The sequence below is a fragment of the Panulirus ornatus genome, chromosome 2 (assembly GCF_036320965.1).
Source record: "Panulirus ornatus isolate Po-2019 chromosome 2, ASM3632096v1, whole genome shotgun sequence".
Lineage (NCBI taxonomy): Eukaryota > Metazoa > Arthropoda > Malacostraca > Decapoda > Palinuridae > Panulirus > Panulirus ornatus.
Genome location: NC_092225.1, coordinates 31,291,015 through 31,314,289, shown reverse-complemented (window position 1 = coordinate 31,314,289; position 23,275 = coordinate 31,291,015). Strand labels below are relative to the sequence as shown.

The window sequence follows — 23,275 nt, the reverse complement described above, 5'->3', positions numbered from 1 at the left end:
CCAAGACAACCACACAAGAATCTGCTTAACGATGAACTAATATTAATACAGTGACTGAAACCACCATTCAGTCGTCCAGATCACCACTCTCCCGGGAAGTCAGCAGTGTCAGCCCAGCCACTGGAAGACTGACACCACAACTGGAACCTTCAAACCTAAACTATAATTCCAAACCCAACAAACTGCAACACTAAAGTATCACCACTGGAAAACACAGCAACACTAGTGCCATCCCAGGACAAATTTAGATGGTGACTGTCACAGATGTATTGCTAAAACCATCATAAATATCGTGTCAAAATCGTCACTAGCAATTCACCGACGCTGCTGGAGAACCCACATCATGCGAGCTGCGCCCACATTATCATCCAGAACTTACAACCAAAACTGGAAACTCTTAACAAACCCTCTGAGAGGCCGATACCATCACTGGAACATTATCACTGCCAATGGAAAGCCATCATCACCACTGAGAAAGGCAGCACCATTACCATAAATCTAGTACCATCACCACAGAGGCGTCAGTACCATCTCTGAGTGTCAGTACTCCCAGTGGAGTACTAATGCACCACTGACAAACCTAGCACAAGCATGGAAATGTTACTGCCACCAGAAAGCTAACACCACCACTGGAAAGCTAACAACACCACAGAGAAAGGTACCAATACCACTGGAAAGCTAACAACACCACAGAGAAAGGTACCAATACCACTGGAAAGTTAAGAGAAACACTGGAAGGTTAACATCAGCACTGGAGAGAAACATTACATAAGAACCATCACTGGAGCCTTCATAACAACGGTGAACCTTCACACCACCACTGGAAGACCAGCACAACAAGATCAGCGTCACCAGGGGAAGTTCGTCTACACACACAATCACCACACATACCACACACACCACCACCACACATACCACACACACACACACCACACGGTACATCAGTTGTACATCAAGAAACCTCAGCCGTGGGCGCCCGGCAGCGGGTGGATGAGGTCTTGCTCTGTTCCTCTTCCAGGAGGAAGCTGGAGGTCGGGTGGGTACCCGCCAGTCTCCATTGCAGAACCCACCTCACCCTCCCACTCGTACCTCCTGCCCACCGCCACATAATCCACTTCCTGCCTGCTATCCACCTCCTAACCTAACCCGCCCATACCCTGCGCCGCCCACACACCCGCCAGACTCCCGTCCTATTATCCCGCTTCCCTAGCCCGGCTACTGGCCCTCCTCGGATGCCAAAAAATCAATAACCTCCTCTGATATCAAAGGACACCACAAAGCCCTCCCCTGCTTCACTGATGAGTCGTGGGGGAGGAAGGGGAGGTCCTCTGGAGCCAGGGGGTGGTAGTGGTGGTGGAAACCTGGCATGGTGGTGACAGACAAGGTCGTGGTGGTGGTGATGGTGGTAACAGACAAGGTCGTGGTGATGGTGGTAACAGACAAGGTCGTGGTGGTGGTGATGGTGGTAACAGACAAGGTCGTGGTGATGGTGGTAACAGACAAGGTCGTGGTGGTGGTGATGGTGGTAACAGACAAGGTCGTGGTGGTGGTGATAGTGGTAACAGACAAGGTCGTGGTGGTGGTGATGGTGATGGTAGTGACAGAAAAGGTCGTGGTGGTGGTGATGGTGGTGACATACCAGGTCATAGTGGTGATCGTGGTGACAGAAAAGGTCGTGGTGGTGATGGAGGTGACAGACAAGGTCGTAGTGGTGGTGATGGTGGTGACAGACCAGGTCGTGGTGGTGGTGGTGACAGACAAGGTCGTGGTGGTGGTGGTGGTGGTGACAGACCAGGTCGTGGTGGTGGTGGTGGTGACAGACCAGGTCGTGGTGGTGGTGGTGGTGGTGGTGACAGACCAGGTCGTGGTGGTGGTGGTGACAGACCAGGTCGTGGTGGAGGTCGTGGTGGTGGTGGTGACAGACCAGGTCGTGGTGGTGGTGGTGGTGGTGGTGATGGTGGAGGAGGTTCTGGCAGTGTGTTGTGGATAACACGAAGGGGTCGTCATTATAACACAAGGATACAGGAGGTTGTCGCGTGTCATGACACGTACAGGTCATGTGTGTGACACGTCAGGGTCGTGGTGTGGGTGGTGACACGGGAGACAGATGACACGCATGATGGTCCAGGCTGGGATGATAAGAGATGATTGCGACGGTGTCTGTACACACACTGGCACGGAGCGTCATGTGGGTGGCGACGGAGGCTCTGCCTGCCTGCCTGGGTGGGTGGGTCTGTGGGTGATTAACCTCAACAGGCGGGTGGGTGGTGACGTAGGGGGTCGTACTAATGGTGACACAAGAGGTGGTTTTAACGGTGACAGATGAGGCCGCTGTAATAGTGGCCCAGGGGCTTATGGTTATGATGACACACACACACACACACACACACACACACACACACACACACACACAGATGAATAGTTCGGCTTTACTATGAGGCAGAAGGTGGGGTTCGACCCGGTGGGTTCCATCACACTGACCCACCACAGTTTTGTATAATACCGTCAACCCAGTCTGGGGAACTTGTCAAAATCTGGGGTGGAGTGGGGAGGGGGACGTATGTGTGGACGTAATTACATGAATCAAGTTCAGCTCAAACTCCAAACTTCAGCTCGGGACTCATGAAGGGAATAACCTGAACTAATTTAATAAAAGCAAATCACGACTCGGTCTAGCTTGAGATGAATAACTAAAGTACAAGACTTTATTACTGGATGATGCACGGGAGTGCCTCCCTGACTGCTGATCATGCACGGGAGTGCCTGCCTGACTGCTGATCATGCACGGAAGTGCCTGCCTGACTGCTGATCATGCACGGGAGTGCCTGCCTGACTCCTGATCATGCACGGGAGTGCCTGCCTGACTGCTGATCATGCACGGGAGTGCCTGCCTGACTGCTGATCATGCACGGGAGTGCCTGCCTGACTGCTGATCATGCACGGGTGTGCCTGCCTGCCTGCTGATCATGCACGGGAGTGCCTGCCTGACTGCTGATCATGCACGGGAGTGCCTGCCTGACTGCTGATCATGCACGGGAGTGCCTGCCTGACTCCTGATCATGCACGGGAGTGCCTGCCTGACTGCTGATCATGCACGGGAGTGCCTGCCTGACTCCTGATCATGCACGGGAGTGCCTGCCTGACTGCTGATCATGCACGGGAGTGCCTGCCTGACTGCTGATCATGCACGGGAGTGCCTGCCTGACTGCTGATCATGCACGGGAGTGCCTGCCTGCCTGCTTGCTGATGATGATGATGATGCACGGAAGTGCCTGCCTGCTTGACTGCTGATGATCATGCACGGGTGTGCCTGCCTGACAGACTGCTTCATCTTCAAACTTCAGCTGAATATCAATAAAACTACTGGTTTTCACGTCTCCAGTAGAGACATGAGAATCTCACGTGGTCTACAGAAAGGGATGAGAAAGAAAATGATGTCTGGGCCACAGGCGTGAACGCACGTACTTGGTCGCACTTCACACCATCCTGGTACCAGAGACGAGGACCTGTGATACCTGTGAGTGGCTCTGGACAACATCCAGTACCTGGCTCGAGAGAGGAAGTACTTACAAGTCTACACCTCTGGAATTACTGACACTAATGACACATTAGAGAACCCGTGACTCTGCTGGATAACTATTAACCTCTTCTATGTTGATACCTCCAGTCACGGGCCAGAGGTCTCGTCCAAGCTTGGCCTGAAATCACACATAAACCCGAGGCTCAGGTCAGCCAGCATCACACACCTGGCCATCATGGCCCGCCAGGCCACAGTGCACGTCTGGTCGACACGAAATGAGGAAACTTGACGGAAGGCTCTGTCGTTCCCCACAAGGTTTCATTTACGTATAATATGAAACATGGAGATTGGAGTAGGAGGAGCGGCCGAGGACACTGCCTCGCAACTTGCCGCCAAGACACCAGGGAATATGACCAAGGCCAGGAAGACGTGGGAGGGGAGGCAGGGAAAGCATGACCACAGGCGGGGTAATTACAGCTAACCAGCACAGCAGTAATTGTCCTCCCGCTAGGCAGGACGCCATATTCGGTCCCGTCTCCCCTTCGTGAAGTTTATTGCCACTTAATTAACAAAGGGAGGGAGGCCCTGTACATCCTGCCCAGCCCCAAGCAAGACGTCCCTCCTGCACTGCGAGTTGTTCGGCCAACATACATGTAAACTACAGTCACATGCACAGACCAGGAAGCAAGACAACTGCTCGTCATGCACACGTAAGACGCCTCCGTGTGTGATGCAGTGAGGGATGTATCACACTTGTGTGGCGCGTCGTGCAGCACGTACGCTGAAACAAACTGGTTCGAACCAGGATCCGCATCATACGCGCTCCACACAAAAACCCGTTTCCCTCAGGCCAGCCAAGCCTGGAGTGGTTCATACCAACCTGGAGATGGGTAGCGGTGATCTGTATGCACGGCACTGTCATGCCCCTACCTCCACACACTGGGCTTTACAGTCTCCTTCCTTTTATAAACATATGTCAGAGTAATCAGGGTTCACGACCAGGAGGTACTGAAGAAGCCGCCACCTCCCTGTACACACATTTCTACATCGAGTGTTTCATCCGTGTCTCGACCACTCCCGGTGTGTCTCGAAGGTATATGAAGCCCCGACTACCACCCCCTTGACAGCGTTATCGATTGCGTATTTCACCATTATAACTACTGGTTCCCTCCCTTACCCTTTATCGTATCCAAAACTCCCATCTAACTAGAGCAAAATTATAAATAATCATCATCCTTTATAAAAGCAGCACACACAAGCATCATCTCTGACCCTAACATATAACCACAGTCCCCCCTACCACACAGTAACCACGACCTACCCCCCTACCACACAGTAACCACGACCTAACCCCCTACCACACAGTAACCACGACCTACCCCCCTACCACACAGTAGCCACGACCTACCCCCCTACCACACAGTAGCCACGACCTACCCCCCTACCACACAGTAACCACGACCTACCCCCCTACCACACAGTAACCACGACCTACCCCCCTACCACACAGTAGCCACGACCTACCCCCCTACCACACAGTAGCCACGACCTACCCCCCTACCACACAGTAACCACGACCTACCCCCCTACCACACAGTAACCACGACCTACCCCCCTACCACACAGTACCCACGACCTACCCCCCTACCACACAGTAACCACGACCTACCCCCCTACCACACAGTAGCCACGACCTACCCCCCCTACCACACAGTAACCACGACCTACCCCCCACCACACAGTAACCACGACCTACCCCCCACCACACAGTAACCACGACCTACCCCCCTACCACACAGTAACCACGACCTACCCCCCTACCACACAGTAACCACGACCTACCCCCCTACCACACAGTAACCACGACCTACCCCCCCACCACACAGTAACCACGACCTACCCCCCCTACCACACAGTAACCACGACCTACCCCCCCACCACACAGTAACCACGACCTACCCCCCTACCACACAGTAACCACGACCTACCCCCCTACCACACAGTAACCACGACCTACCCCCCCTACCACACAGTAACCACGACCTACCCCCCTACCACACAGTAACCACGACCTACCCCCCACCACACAGTAACCACGACCTACCCCCCCACCACACAGTAACCACGACCTACCCCCCACCACACAGTAACCACGACCTACCCCCCACCACACAGTAACCACGACCTACCCCCCTACCACACAGTAACCACGACCTACCCCCCTACCACACAGTAACCACGACCTACCCCCCTACCACACAGTAACCACGACCTACCCCCCGCCACACAGTAACCACGACCTACCCCCCCACCACACAGTAACCACGACCTACCCCCCTACCACACAGTTACCACGACCTACCCCCCCCACCACACAGTAACCACGACCTACCCCCCCCACCACACAGTAACCACGACCTACCCCCCCACCACACAGTAACCACGACCTACCCCCCCACCACACAGTAACCACGACCTACCCCCCTACCACACAGTAACCACGACCTACCCCCCGCCACACAGTAACCACGACCTACCCCCACACCACACAGTAACCACGACCTACCCCCCTACCACACAGTAACCACGACCTACCCCCCCACCACACAGTAACCACGACCTACCCCCCACCACACAGTAACCACGACCTACCCCCCACCACACAGTAACCACGACCTACCCCCCCACCACACAGTAACCACGACCTACCCCCCTACCACACAGTAACCACGACCTACCCCCCGCCACACAGTAACCACGACCTACCCCCACACCACACAGTAACCACGACCTACCCCCCTACCACACAGTAACCACGACCTACCCCCCCACCACACAGTAACCACGACCTACCCCCCCACCACACAGTAACCACGACCTAACCCCCCACCACACAGTAACCACGACCTACCCCCCACCACACAGTAACCACGACCTACCCCCCACCACACAGTAACCACGACCTACCCCCCACCACACAGTAACCACGACCTACCCCCCCCCCCCCCTACTATACAGCACAACCCTGCAGTCATAACCCACTATCCCCCCCCCTCCCTCCACCCCAGGGGTTAGGACCACCAGACTGGTGCCCCAGGCCAGCCACACGGGGTCAACCATCGTTCATAACTGGAGAACACCTCCCCAGATATTGATCCTCTTCACCCCACTCCCCCAGTATCCTCCCCCGGTAACTCTACATCCCAGCACCATCTGTCGCCGCCCCAACTCCCAGGACTATCCACGTCTCTCCACCATGTCACCCCCCAACCCCGAACTGTCCACGTCCCATCACCATCTGTCATCCCCCCAGCGCCCCACCTCCCCCTCATCTTCACTCACTCTCACCATCTTCTCTCATCATTCTTCCCCCCCCCCCCTCCCACCACATCACCAACACTCCCCTCCACCATAACACCATCACCAACACACCCCTCCACCATACCACCAACACTAACACTCCCCACAACAGACCCCCCTAACCCCCGTAGAGATTATCCACGTGAAGGCCATGTTATTCCAGGAGGGAGAGAGAGAGAGAGAGAGAGAGAGAGAGAGAGAGAGAGAGAGAGAGAGAGAGAGAGAGAGAGAGAGTAAGACCCAGGGTGGTGGGAGTGTACCAGCTGAGGGGGGAAGAGGGGAGGGGATAGAGCCAGCTGTGGGGGCAGCTGGCTCAGGAGTCAATACCAGCAGGTGAGTCACTGGGTCAGGGGTGAGGCTGAGTAACCTAAGGTAACAGTGAGTAACACTGGTATGGCCAGACACTCACCACCTGGCCCTTTAACGTCAGGTCAAAGTTCAAACCTTCATACCCATGGATCGTACCGTCGTGCTCCAGGACCCTACCGTCGTGCTCAAGGGTCGTACTGTGATCGTACCGTCGTGCTCAAGGGTCGTACTGTGATCGTGCCGTCGTGCTCAAGGGTCGTACTGTGATCGTGCCGTCGTGCTCTAGGATCGTGTCGTCGTGCTCTAGGATCGTACCGTCGTGCTCCAGGACCCTACCGTCGTGCTCAAGGGTCGTACTGTGATCGTACCGTCGTGCTCTAGGATCGTATCGTCGTGCGCTAGGATCGTACCGTCGCATGCTGAGGTCAATAGCGAGTCCGTCGGCGCCAAACAACTATCACAGGTGGCCTACTTCCCCATACGTGTAGAACCTCCCACCCTGCCACCCAGGCTCCCACAACAGCAGTGTGCTGCAATACTGTGTTACAAAGTGTGGACGTCACCAGTGATGTAACACCACACTCCTACCTCCAGCAACACTCCTCCCCTGCCACCATCTGTGTGGTGTGACGCAACACTCCCCCCTGCCACCATCTGTGTAGTGTGACGCCACACTCGTGTCCTGCCACCATCTGTGTGGTGTGACGCCACACTCGTCCCCTGCCACCATCTATGTGGTGTGACGCAACACTTGTCCCCTGCCACCATCTGTGGGGTGTGACGCCACACTTGTCCCCTGCCGCCATCTATATGGTGTGACGCCATACTTGTAACCTGCCACCAGTACTGTGCTGCCACCATCAACTGTGTGTTGCCAACAGCAAGGTGAGGGTTGTAGAGGAAAGGCCGGAATGAAGAGACGAGACATAGGTCAAAGGTCATCATGTGACTCCTAGTTCAACATCTGGTGAAAATGTATCAAGCGTAAGCAGGAGGTTGTACACATCAAGCAGGAGGTTGTACACATCAAGCAGGAGGTTGTACACACATCAAGCAGGAGGTTGTACACACATCAAGCAGGAGGTTGTACATACATCAAGCAGGAGGCTGTACACATCAAGCAGGAGGTTGTACACAACAAGCAGGAGGATGTACACACGTCAAGCAGGAGGTTGTACACACATCAAGCAGGAGGTTGTACACATCAAGCAGGAGGTTGTACACATCAAGCAGGAGGTTGTACACACATCAACCAGGAGGTTGTACATATCAAACAGGTGGTTGTACACACATCAAGCAGGAGGTTGTACACATCAAGCAGGAGGTTGTACACACATTAAGTAGGTGGTTGTACACAGTACACACATGATCGTTTGAGCGGGTGACATGTGATAAGTGTCTGTGTGTGGTGGGAAGAGAATGTTATACTCGTATCTCTCCGTCTCTTAGCCTTGTCTTCATACCATCCTAACTTTATGAATACACACATATGTACACTCCACAGCTCAAGTCAGGTACCCATCTATCGACCACAGCAGCAGCAGGTATACCACATCATGTTATACCTGGTCGTGCAGCAGCAGGTATACCTGGCCGTGCAGCAGCAGGTATACCTGGCCGTGCAGCAGCAGGTATACCTGGCCGTGCAGCGACAGTTATACCTGGCCGTGCAGCAGCAGGTATACCTGGCCGTGCAGCAGCAGGCATACCTGGCCGTGCAGCAGCAGTTATCCTGGCCGTGCAGCAGCAGGTATACCTGGCCGTGCAGCAGCAGGTATACCTGGTCGTGCAGCAGCAGGTATACCTAGCCGTGCAGCGACAGTTATACCTGGCCGTGCAGCGACAGTTATACCTGACCGTGCAGCAGCAGGCATACCTGGCCGTGCAGCAGCAGGCATACCTGGCCGTGCAGCGACAGTTATACCTGACCGTGCAGCAGCAGGTATACATGGCCGTGCGGCAGCAGTTATCCTGGCCGTGCAGAAGCAGGTATACCTGGCCGTGCAGCAGCAGGTATACCTGGCCGTGCAGCGACAGTTATACCTGGCCGTGCAGCAGCAGGTATACCTGGCCGTGCAGCAGCAGGTATACCTGGCCGTGCAGCGACAGTTATACCTGGCCGTGCAGCAGCAGGTATACCTGGCCGTGCAGCAGCAGGTATACCTGGCCGTGCAGCAGCAGGTATACCTGGCCGTGCAGCCCCAGGTGGAGGAAGCTAGAGCGACCGTCCCCAGGCTGCCGGCAGCACCTTGTGCCTGCTAAGCAGACGCCTCGGGCGACAAGGAAGAAAAACTTTCGAGATGCAACTTGGAACCGGCCTTATCTACCGGAGCCACGGGCCAGGCTAGAGGGCGGCAGGCCACCACCCAAGTGGACTGGTGTTGTGGCAGGGAGGGAGGGCGCATGCTCGCAACACCACCCCAGGCGGCACAAGCAATTATCCCGCGCTCAGTAACACTGTCAGAATGAGAATGGCAACCCTGATGCCAGGCAGCTACAGATATATGAATCGACCACTTTAATCTACTTTAATCTGAGAGAACAATATACTTATGTAAGTCCAATAAAAAGTAATTTCATTACAGTACAAGTAGAATATAAGTGTCCCATCACAGGTATATTGTTCGTGTAATATAGAAGTGATGTACGTATATTATAGTCTGAATGTTAGGACACAGTCGCTGTTGTCTGCACCTTAACACGAACCTTCCCCAGGTGTGTGTGTGTATGTATGTAACCTGCATCATTATACCACACGATGGATGCAACGTACACCCTGTACAGCCAGTGATGACCCTCGCCTGCCTCACCCAGCACTGTGGGGAGCGGCCAGCACGCCTCGTCTGAAGAACTGACTGGGTTCCGACCGCAACTGCTGACGGAGGTCTGGTCGCTGCGTTGTCGCTAGCGAATATTACTAACCACGTAGGGCGTGTAGGAGACACCGCCGGGTGTTTGTTGTGACGATGTGTTCCTCGTGTGTGGACCAGCGCGCCGGACCAGCCTCAGCCCTGAGCCTTCCTGACTCAGTGAACACCAACACACGTACAGACACGCTGGACGTCTGCACTGCACTGCCCTACCCACCACCCACCTACCTCCTCTCTATACACGTGACACATTACACCGCTGATCCCGCGATGTAATTGGTCTTTAAATAGGAAGACATAAATAGGCTCGAGCGCACGCGTTGGAATCCTGGCTGCGGTAGCCCGGCCACAGTTAACCCAGCTCTTCATCCTTCTCGAGAAGTTGGTCGACACAATGGATATCTGGCTTAAGCTAGAGTATATATATGTAGAGTGTTAATGATAAAGGCCTTGATTAAAGCATGAAGTGGGTAATGCCGTCTCGGACGACATCGAAAAATAATCTTATGGAAGCACTTCCTCATCATAGTGAGGCTCAGGATCTGAGGTACGACTGCCTAAGTGGTATGCTGGCGACCTGTGTGGTATGCTGGCGACCTGGATGGTATGCTGACAACCTGACCTGGTATACGTGGTGGTAGCTACGGTGGTTCAGCAGTTGGCCGTGACGGGTCAACGTGGAGGGTCAGCAGCAGGTCAGGCGTGACGGATGTGATGAGTCAGCAGCAGGGGTAGGCGTCAGGTGACGGGTGAGGGAGGGTGTGGGGTGAGGCTGGCGAGGAGCACGTGGTGGTCGTTAACCAAACAAATTACATTATCTTGGCTCCATTTACCTTGGTCGGGAGTCATGCAACACACTGGGGGGGTATATAACTTTACCCCAGCAGGGAGGCTCCAGCCTACCCACCGAGTGATGGAGGCTCGACCAGAACTCAACATTTTTTTCCTGTAGCAGCACTCGTCGGTACCACAGGGTACACCAGGGGTTGAGACGGTACTCCCCAGGTGGGAACGGTAAGTGGAAGCAAACCATCATCGGGAAGGGGAATCATGACCCAAGTTTCGTTCTGAATCGAGTGATGTCACGATAATAATCCGAGGGAACAAATGTGGTGAAGATCTTGGTGGGTCATTCCTATCAGTCCTTCAGTATACGTCAGGTCTGCTGTGTCCTGCTCACCACTGATGACAGTACACTGAAGCCACGGGAACCTCATCCCACCCCTGTAACAGCCTGCCTCACATACTACTGCTCATACTTGCCATACCACCTCACATTCTCTCCAGACATCATGAAGTATACACAGGCAGAATTCATGGACGCTGACTCAACCCCACGGGATGAGTAAACCCCAGCCATACGTCAGGACGACAGCCTCAGAATATGCAAAAAAGGAGCTCAACCTCACTGATGACTCCTGGGGGAGGGGAGGAGACCTGTTACCTCTACTGTTGCTGGGGTGTTACCGTTAAGTTTACTGTTGATGGGGTGTTACTGTTGCCTCTACTGTTGCTGGGGCGTTGCTGGAGGAGTGGCGTGCCGGCCTCCTCAGCTGAACCTTCTCCCTCCACAAACACAAACATCATCAGTGTAAACAATAGCATGAAGACCAACGTCAACACCAGCGGTAATGGTGAGGCAGCGCCCACGGTGACAGACCCAGCGGCTCTTGCAGTGACGGTGGCACCGCTACGGACACTGGCAGGGGGTGGGGGGAGGTACAGGCAGTGACACAGGCAGGAGAGGGGGGGGAGGTACAGGCAGTGACACAGGCAGGAGAGGGGGTGGCGGGGAGGTACTGGGAGTAGCAAGGTTCGTGGAGGGACCAGATGGTGCACGTCCTGCCCAGCCGCGTCACCACAGGCTGTCACATCGTCACACTAATGATGCAGTCACTGTCTACCACAGCTTCCAGTGACCTGCTATGCTTGTGACCTTATGACCTTATGGATCGGATGAGTACAGTGGCAGAAGCTGACAGCTCCGGTGTCGCGACACGTCACGGGTCGCCAATTGTGGAAAGTGACACACTGTATTGGTGTCACTCAGGATGTCGCTATACCTCCACCTTGTCCTCCACCTCTCACTTTCCCTCGCACCTGAGCCTGCACCTCGTCTTCCCTCTCCTCCTCACATTCAACAACCCGCCACCATCTACACATCCCTCCTCTCTCCTCCACCACTGCTCGTAGTAGATCCTTCACGGGCTACAGTGAAGGGAAGGCTGCAGGGTCAGCAGAAGGAGTCAGGGATGACCGGCGAGGCTGCAGCGAGCAGGTGGCACACGGTCAGGAGGGTTCCAAAGTGAGGAAGGTCAGGAGGCGTGTGTGAGGCTTGGCAGAGATGGTGAGTGAGGTGGGTGACGTGAGGAGGGTGAGTGTGCTGTGGTGAGTGAGGTGGGTGACGTGAGGAGGGTGAGTGTGCTGTGGTGAGTGAGGTAGGTGACGTGAGGAGGGTGAGTGTGCTGTGGTGAGTGAGGTGTGAGGAAAGTGAGAGTGCTTGAGGCTGAGGGTGTGGAAGGTTCGGTAGGGCTGGGGGCGCTGGTTACCTGTGCAGGATACACACCAGGTAACACGTGCACACTGTACATCGTACCTTCACTGTACACCAACTGCCAACATGATGATCTACATCAGTAATGTACACCGCACTACTACTGTACATCAAAATAATGCTACGTATTACTAGTGACTATGTACACCACACGAACAATGTACACCATACGAGCAATAGGTACCAATGTGCATCGCACGAACAATGTACACCACACGAACAATGTACACCATACGAGCAATACTCACAATAAGAACGATGTATGTACATCATACGGTAAATGTACATCATAAGAGCAGTGTGTACATTATACGTACACAACGAACCCAGCCCACGACACTGCCACATGTGCACCACCGTGGCATGACCAAGCTGTGCATCACGCACGTACAAGGAAGTGGTCGCCCAGTGTGTGCACGCTACCCTCTGGCTGGCCCAGCACCGCATCGCCCACCTCCTCACGCCGGCCACGCCACACGAACCAACCCACACGCACATACGTAGTCCTCACCTTGTGTGTGTGTGTGTGTGTGAGTGGCTAAATCATCGTTTGGCTGACACCGTTAGAGTGGGTCCGCCTCGAGGACAGTGGCAGGTACTGGGGAAGGAGAGAGTGAGGTAGGCGATATATGGCCACATCTTGCCTGCCTCACATGTGACCTGGTAAGTGCAGCAGCCAGACCTCACCTCACCTGACCTACACAAACCTTCTCATGTTCCGTCACACATCCAGGTTCCACAGTGTCACAACGGGGGAGGGGAGTAAAACATTATCATTCAATCTAAAATAAAAATCTTTCGTGAAGGAAACCACATTATTATTATTATTATTATTATTATTATTATTATTATTATTATTATTATCATTATTATTATTATTATTATTATTATTATTATTATTATTATTATCATTATCATCATTACTATTATCATTATTATTATTATTATTATTATTATTATTATTATTATTATTATTATCATTATTATTATTATCATTATTATTATTATTATTATCAACATTATTATCATTACTATTATTATTATCATTATCATCATTACTATTATTATTATTATTATTATTATTATTATTATTAGTAGTAGTAGTAGTAGTAGTATTAATATTATTATTATTATTATTATTATTATTATTATTATTATTATTATTATTATCATTATCTTGGGATGGAGCCTTAGATCATTTTCGGGAGCATGTAAAAGGCCGTCTTCACTACACCATTTCCCTCCACTACACCCTCGACGCCATTTGCCTTTTCAACCTACGCTGCTGCGCTGAGGCCCATCATCACTACACCCCACTGGCCCAGCTTAAGGTTTATGGCATTTTTCTGGCAGTCACATCATCCAGAGACAGAGGCACACATCCCCATCATCATCATACAGATTTCCCGCCACTGCACGCTCTGTGTGTGTGTGTGTGTGTGTGTGTGTGTGTGTGTGTGTGTCTTTCTCTGGATACTTTATGGTCAACACGATAACTGAGGAAGTATACATGGTGGTAACCACACACTGACACCATAGGTTCCCCCTGAAGAGGTGACCAACGGGTGAAACTTTGGTTCACGTATGTATAATGATACAGAACACGCCATAATACAGGACACACGCCCGTTTCTCGCGGCCCCAACCAGCCAACGAGCACACGTCTCACTCCAGCCACAGCCACCGAGGACGTGTCTTGGGAAACACCCTCCCTGACGTCTGTCTATTACTCACAAACGCCATCCACATTACCATAGCAGCATGCACACCCACACACCCAGCAAGAACACGCTCAGATCATTGTTGCTTCCAGGAGAAATCAACCTCAGGAAGTCAGCAAAATCATAGCCATTCCCTTGCAACGTTATGATCATAGAGGAGGAGGAGATGGCATTCAGACCATATATACGTTGGTCTGGTAACCGCCCATCCTCCGCAAGCGTCCTCCGCCACACGTAGGTCACCACCTACACCCACACACCTACCGCACCTGCTCTTCCCTTCCCTTACTAAAAAAAATTATAATTTATATATATATATATATATATATATATATATATATATATATATATATATATATATATATATATATATATATATAATCATTATTAATAACATTATTTCAAGTATGCAAATTTACGTTCTTCCTAATATTTCTATGCTCTTAGGTACGGTTTGTTTGTTTTTTGACAAAAATGTTAGTCCTGAGCTGATGCACGGAGAAATAAGGTGGGCACAGCCAGTACGTGCGCCTGGCAGCTCAGTAAGCACCTGCGGCCGGCCGGCAGCCAGCCAGCCACCCACCTGGTCCAACCGTTGAGCCACCAACAACTTTCTCTCTCACTCACAAACGTATCAATTTACAGCGTATTTGTGAATATAACACTTCAGTTTACTGTCTAGACGGTTTACTAGTTCTTTCATATATATATCCCTGGGGATAGGGAGAAAGAATACTTCCCACGTATTCCCTGCGTGTCGTAAAAGGCGACTAAAAGAGGAGGGAGCGGGGGGGGGGGGGGGGGCTGTAAATCCTCCCTCCCGTTATTTTTCCCGAAAGAAGGAACAGAGAAGGGGGCCAAGTGAGGATATTCCCTCCAAGGCTCAGTCCTCTGTTCTTATCGGTACCTTACAAACGCGGGAAATGGCGAATATGTATGAAAAAAAAAAAAAAAAAAAATATATATATATATATATATATATATATATATATATATATATATATATATATATATATATATATATATATCACAATTGAGCGCGCGATCAAATAAATTCCGTCTTTTCCACAGAGAAATGAAACACGATAGCTTCACAAGTGCACTTTCGTGTAATGATCACATCATCAGGGGAGATACAGGAAAGAAACATAACAGCATGACATCCACTTTCCGAAAAACTTGATCTGGGTCAAATGAGCATTCCATACTCGAGGGTGCGCACCCTACAAGGTCATTCTGGACTTATTCTATGACGCAGACAGAAGTTCGTTACATACACAAAGTATCCCTCCCTCAACATTACACATATCACACACACACACATTAAATAAGATGTTCAGTAGCGTTCACAAAGTAAGGCTAGATCTACCACCGGTAACATAGCCGGCAACGGTTACAGAGCAGGCATGAAGGTTGGTTGGGTTCGAATCTACAAATGCGAAAAAGCTGTGCCATGTTTTCCCGAGAGTCACCAGACAGAAACTCCATCTATCAACTTTTTATCTCTCTCTCTTTAATCTGCATTGGTAGGATTAAGTCTTCAATGGTTCTCTAGCGATTAAGAAATAATATGATGTGAGTGCTGGAGCACTAATGAGAATTACTGAGCTGTCGTTAAAAATATTCAGAGTTTTAAGTACAAATACAATTCATCTGTAATATTCATGAACACTAATTATTCACGTCTAAAAATACAAAGTTCCTACGTGGCCGACATAAGCGGAGAGCACCGGCCTGTTTACTTGGTGGGAGTACTCGCCAGCTGACTTGGCAAAGGGGGTCAACATGCATTCTCGCTGGTCTTACAATCCAAACTGAAAGGCTACTTTGTCTTTAACCACGAGCAAAACACGGCACACAACCTGTTTGATTCAACAGCGTCAAAAGGCGACACGTAATTTTCAAGCTCTGAAATTATCTTCTTATCATAATCTGAGCCCAAATTAAACGTACGCAATCTGTAATATATAAAACAAAATGTTGACAATATTGCATCAATGAGAACAGAACTCAATCTCTTCAGTACAATCCTAGCACATTAAATGTGAGCCAGTGAAGGTGTCTGGCAACAGCTTCTTTCCACATAGCGGGTCACACGACGCTTACTAAAACTGTCACAAGAAATCGTCTCACACGCTGACGACAAAGTACTCATCATGAAGCATGCATCAGGTACGCTTAATAATTTCTCCTGTGATCGTAAATAAAAAAAAAGGCCATTTTAAATCAAACTAACTGACTCAAGCAAGAGTGAGAATAAATGATGACGACATTTAGACTGGGTGACAATGCGCGATGATGCAGCTGTGTTGAGTGAACGCACGAGACCTTATCTACAGCCAAGGTTCGTCGTATGGTTAGCACAGTGTGCGGAGGGCGTGTCCCGGAGGGCGTGTCCCGCGTCAGTAAGAGCATATATCAACGGACAATTTGTGTACTTATGAAAATATTAATAACGTCAAACAAAATGTTACCCTTCACCCCACCCCACCACACCCTCCATCATTTCTCACCATTTTCCATCTTTGAAATTTTCCGGAATCTATGTCCTTAGGAAATTTACATGGTCGCCTCATATCCAGTTGTTCTTGTGTTTACAACATTCAACTCGCAAATTTCAACTCGTTTCAACAGTAAGACTTTACAAGTTACATCAATCGAGGTTTTTGAGTGGTACATATTACAGTATACGTAATTTTCCCGGCGCACAGCGAACACCAGGCAAAAGAGGTGGTTCTTGTGTGTTTGTGTGTGTTCATGGTGAGGGCGTCATTACCCACAGTGAAAGCGAAGGTATTCACAGTAAATTTAACGCCAGCTTTTACCAGGGCTCCCGCCGTGATACCGCCTTAATGAGCCGACAATCTTGCTAGGTTGACTCTAGCTCCCAGGGCGCGCCGGCAATGTTGACGCGGCGGGAGATCGAGATGAGGTTAGTTCGTCACATCCTCCAGGCTGAGGTGTGTGGCTGAGGATGGCGGTGACTGACTTAATACGTGATCTTCCTCCATAACGGTGTATAGAGTTTACGATATCCCGTCTCTATATAAGCACGTGCCGCGGGAGGAATCCTAAATCAAAATCACATTGATATTAATGCCCTACTCTGCATACGGGGGTTGGGATTTCACCATCACAATCACCCACTGAACGAACAAGGTTTCCATCACAAGGACAGACTCATTATAGTACGTGATGTGGTGTTCCACCGCACGGTCGGCGACACCCCAGCATGACAACTGCTCACACCACAAAAAGACAATCTCGCTCACACAAGTTGAAAAATTCTGGTAAAGGTCTTTCCTGATGACCGTTTCTGGGCTACTTGCAGGTAAACCCGGTTATAGTCACTTCCATCTTTACAGTCAACCGTTATTGGGAATTCATCAGGTTTATCATACGCTCTGATATCAATGTGAGGAAGTCCAAAAAACCTGCATCTAACTTCATCATGGATAACTATGCTATACCTGTGTCGTGTTTCAGACATAAGCACATTACTATCACTCGGAAGGGAGTTTTATGCTGTTGGTGATATCACTTACAATCAGACTCTCCTCGAGACTCGTGGTATGTGGCTAACCAGTTAGTGATCCTGGTGAGCTGGATGGAACTGAAAGACTTAACAGCTTCCGTGACTCTCAATGTTGTCAAATGTCACTCCACGCTGTACTGAGCGCAGTGTCTGCAACTTAACACATTAACAAACACTTTTCAATCAGGCTGACAAGTTGGGTCGTGCACTGCCGGGCACTTGCAAGGGCAGCATGGAACAATTTCAACAATTTCCAGGACTCGGGATTCCCGATATGATAATCCAGTTTTCCCAGCAACATCCTTATAGTTCTGGAGTTAGGAATTGTTTTCGGAGGAGCGATATTTGTTTAGGCTCGGTCTGGATGTGTTATTGCCTCTCCGGATCCGTCTAGGCGGCTCTGAAAATTGCTGTATACATCGGACCAGGTCGTTGTTAAACTCCCCTACAGCGACCGACTGGTAAGTCTCTTAACAGCTCGACATGTGAGAAATAAAGCTGGCACACTGACAAGCGGGAACAGCGAGCCGTTTTCATTTGAAATTTTCCCAAGGAGGATGATACAAAAAAGGTAAAAAAAAATCATAGTAAGTCTAATGTGGTAAACGTTTAGCACTTCACGAACAATGAGAGGAGTGTGTAGTATGAGAGACACTGAAGCCTAACACATAAGTCACGGATCCTGCCATAGATGTGAGTTGGTTCTAAGTACCCTCACTATACACAGGCAGTGTCTTGTCGTGTGGCATGAATGTCTGAGGGCAGACACTGCCATCTGAGCCCGTAAACCTTTGACGTAACAGCATATCTTCCCTCGATACTGACTGAATGTACTTACTTGAGTTAAAGAAGTGGATCCCTACTTGTCACAATGGTGTAAACTTAAGTTCCTCATGTAAACGGAAAGAATATACAAGTAAAATGGAAATCTTATTTTGAAACCTAGGTCAAAAGAGGGCGTGAGGACTGACCTGTTCCAGCTCGGGTGTGAACCTGACGGGCCTCAGGTAGTAGCAGATGACGATGACGTGGACCACGTTGATGAGGACGAAGATGGCGTTCCAGAGGAAGGTGTCGAAAGAACAGAGGACGACCCACCCCCACAGGCAGAAGAAAGTGCAGCCGATGGTGAGGGTAATGCGGAGGTACAGGATGCCATAAATCCCGTTTGGCGCCAGATAGGACAGGAAGAGGAAGATGTTGGCCAGCTGGAAGTAGATGTGGTTGATGGGCAGCCAGTTGGTGCACATGTCGAACTGGCCATACCCGTTGCCTCCACTCCTGATCACATCCCTGATGTCGTAACTGCCCAGGAAGGTGGACTCTGTGCTGGAGGCCGTGGCGGAGGCGGCGGCCGTGGTCGTGCTGGTGCTGGAGGGGAGTGGAGATGATCCTGGCGAGGAGAGGTTCAGACCCACATCTTCCTCCGTAAGGTTGTTGAAGAGCAACATGGAGGCGATGGTTGTGGCCAGTGGTTCCATTACCGTACCGTTCAGGCCCATGATGATGATGATGATGGTGGTGGTGGTGGTGGTGGTGGTAGGAGCAGGAGGAGGCAGGGGATGTTTATAATACTAGTAATAACTATACACTATTCAAAACGTTATCAGAATTTAAAGGCTACTTCTAATACTAGGTTGAAAACTTGTGAGTCTGTAGCTCGGACAAGGGATAAAGGTGAGTGCTGGAGGTGTGGCCTCTCTCTCACTGAGCACCATGTTCAACGGCGCTACGGCCGACAACAGCAGTACATCCCTCATGAAGCTCTTGTTTCATGTACTGGAGTGCCGACACCGCCTGCCTGGCCATCCATACTCCCACAACACTGGTTGGTACTCACACTCACTCACGCGGCCAGATTTCTCTTCAAAGTCTGCAAAGAACTTCAAGATAATCCTTGTTTATCAATACTTTTCGAAGACCCCGAGTCCTCAAAGAATCTTTCGTTAACTTTCTTCTAATTCTTTTCTGTCACATATGTCCAGTAATCTACACCACATGATCACCATCGCTACGATATCAAACTAATTCTAGTTTCTACATTCTAAGAATCAATGAAGAGTCGTAAGCTTGCTATCTCAAAAATCGCCAAGCAAACGCATTATTGGCGTCCTGAATATCAAGCGGGACCCTAGAACTCATAGCAATGTCACGTTACCACGCTTATGGTAAGTCGTGTCTTTGTCATTACATCATCCCATTTACTGTACATAGAAGCACCTGCTTGACTCTGTCCTACGTATCACTCTTGCGTGAACAAACCTCGCAGTGTTTTCATGAGCACGTAAAAATCCAGGTTAGATTCTGGCGACGACGGAATATCAACATAAGCGCGCCACACTCACTTCATACCATCACGGATCCTGTAAACAATGTCCCACGCAAGGTGAATGGTACTTCACAGACCGTTCCAGATATCTACGTACGTAACTCAGTAACTGAGAACCGTGTAGATGTATGTCAACCTCGAGAGGATTTCTGAGGGCGACACCAGGCTGGCTAGAGGCTGGTGACTACCGTGTCTTAAAGTCTTGAGAATGGGTGGGTGGGGGGCGCTACTGCTGACGTCACACCGACCCTCACGACGCCCACATCTGCAAAGTAAAATAACAGAATTAAAATCCACTTGATCAGAAAGTGTAACATCACTCATACTGCTGCTGCTTGCTCAGCGTCGGAATAGTGTCATTACAACACTACTGAACCTACGTCACAGGTATGTAATAATCTTTAACGTCCAAATTCAGGCTCTGAATGATGTACGATGAGTCACATAAAATTCACAGAGGCAATCTGAGTAACTGGCTTCAACGACACAATTCGAGTCCTTTCAAGATTTTGTCAGTATTTTATGTTGATCATAAGAGACACAGAGCACATGTGGTTGTCATCACAACACTCGCACAATACCCTGCAGCCTAGGTTGGGTCTTACTGGAAAATGTAGAAAAATCGAGACTAACTCCCATGGAAACTACTGTCCATTTCATGAGCATATGATCAAGACACTAAGGTGTAACTACGGCTAACCTCCAAGTCAACGTTCATATCAAAGGCAAATTTGGCAAAATACCCGCACTCCACCCTCCGTTCCCTCCCCTTCCCCAAAGCAAACGAAGAGAGTCATGGGTTTTATGCCATCTAATTCTCTACATGCTGCGAAACAACGGTGTAAACTTAAGTGACTATTTGATTTAGACTTTTTTAAGTTATGACCAAAGTTATGAGCCAGGTTAAGTTAAACAAGTTAAAACCTTTTTTTAAGTGCCATAAGTCAGGCAAAATGCTCCTTAAAGTCATGGGTCTCATGGCTCGTAGGTCCCTGGATGGTGAGAGACAAAGGTAAAAGTTTCATAAGTTATCAAATTATGACCAAAGTTTAGTTTCAGTTTCATGTGTGAGTTTCAACAACACTTAACGGGCGGACGGAGGGACACAAGCATCTCCACGTGCCAGCCAGGCTGCGCAGGTCACACATAAACCTTGTCTCATGTTAGGGTCGAGGTCATACAACTTGGATCACGAGGTCAATTTCCTTCCACTAGCTTACCATACCTTTACCCCCCCCCCCCCCACCGTGGTCTTCCTCGGCCTTCTCTGACCTCGCCTGCTGAGCCACTCTCCTGACTTTCAAGTCTGGCCACGCTGGCCAAGTGGGCGACACTGGCTGCCGGGCCATGTTGGCCAAGTGAGTGGTATATACTGACTGCCAAACCATGTTGGCCAGGTGAGCCATACTGGCCCACCTGAGCCTCTTCTACGTACATCACTTGAGGTCAACTCGTGCAAGGTCACAGACGGGAGTGTTGACATGGTCCAAAACGGTTCATAATGAACTTATGTCTCTGAGCCCTCGAGCTCAACGGAACGACCCTTGAGCAGGATGGTGCGACCACTGAATAGGAAGGTACTAACCCTTGGGTTTATGATGAGACGACCTTTGACCTGGACCTCAAGGTTCAGGTCAATGGCCAGGCCATCATACCGAGGGGTGGTATCGTCGTGCTCAAGGGTGAGTGGCATCCCCGGGTACTCAAAAGGACCTAAGAGTTCATCAGAAGCAGGTGACTGGTGATGAAGCAGCACGTCATGTGTGCTGCTGGTGCGGCAGGAGCTGGACGTGAGAACACCACCCTGGGCGAGGGGCGACGTGGTCGCCTCACGCTGGATGGTGTCCCATGGAGGTGCAACGGCCACCTACCGCAAAGGTCATACCGGATGTTACTCATGGCTCTTTGCCTCGTGTGTGTGTGTGTGTGTGTGTTGTGTGTGTGTTGTGTGTGTGTGTGTGTGTGTGTGTGTGTGTGAGAAGCCCCCCTCTCATCCCTGATTAACTGTCATAGAGCACTTTGAATTTTCTTAGGGCAATCACACCCACCCACTTGCTCTTGGCTAAACTTGTTCTTTGACCCCACACCTCTGTTGCTAAAGAAGTGCTTCGTCTTCACTTCCTCCACACACTTCACTTGCCTAACATACAGCTGCGCCATCTTGTTCACGACTCTCTCCTTGTATCAGAGAACTGTTCTGGGTGAACATCGTTATGGGCTCTTTGAAATTTATATGTAGTTATGTCTTTCCTTACTCTTATTTCTTTCAATGTGGGAGACTGAAGGCATTCCTCCTCTCCACGTAGCTCATTCCATTCAAATCTGGGACCATTATTGTTGCATTTCTTTGGACCCTCTCCAACAATTGTATGTAGATCTTCAAGTGAAGAGACCAGACAGGTGGCCTACTTCAGCCTGAGGCGAATGCACGCTATGAATCTCCCTCAAAACATCTCACACTCCATGAACGTGAATGTCATTTTGACACGGTCCAAAACACAATTAGCCTCACTCACGATTCTTTTCACAAGTTTGGTTGACAAGTTCAGCATGATGTCAGCTGCTAGCCCCCCCCCCCCCCCCCCCCACAGTATGAATATTGTCATTCACTTCTACCGATATGGTACTTAACGTCTGGTCAATCCAAACACTTTGTATTTCCCAAGGTGATTTCATATAGCCTTTCTCTGACTACCCCTGCATCTTGTCGAGGTCATTTTGCAATATCTTGCAGTCTCCGCTGCTCCTCAAACCCTTCATGATTTTAGCTTCATAACATACACAGGTGCGAATCCATCTCATTTGGCAAATCATGTAAGAGATCATGGATAGCAGTGGCTCCAGCACTGCGCCACTAGTCACCATCACACTTCTACAGAATGCTATCGCGACGTGTGTTCGCTGTTCCCTCCCAATTACGAGACTGTTGCTCCATTCTGAGCAGTTCTTCTCTTCCATATTTCGTGAGAGAGCGTATCAAAGACCGTCAAGGACCGTCAGGGACTTACAACCAACCCACCCATTCCATACAGAATGCTTACTCGTTCGTAAAAAAAATCCGTACTTTCGTCACAAAA

At 50.2% G+C, this 23,275-nt stretch overlaps 1 protein-coding gene across 3 annotated transcripts in view; it reads right to left on the bottom strand.

Annotated features, from left to right (window-relative positions):
- The window catches only part of LOC139755838 (popeye domain-containing protein 3-like), a 340,156-nt gene that overhangs the window by 293,447 nt on the left and 23,434 nt on the right, over positions 1-23,275 (bottom strand). For all 3 annotated transcript variants that reach the window (XM_071674468.1, XM_071674451.1, XM_071674458.1), the window contains exon 2: positions 18,841-20,463. In XM_071674468.1, coding sequence (XP_071530569.1) covers positions 18,841-19,371 — 531 coding nt within the window. In that variant the 5' untranslated portion in view covers positions 19,372-20,463. The remainder of the gene's footprint in view (positions 1-18,840; positions 20,464-23,275) is intronic.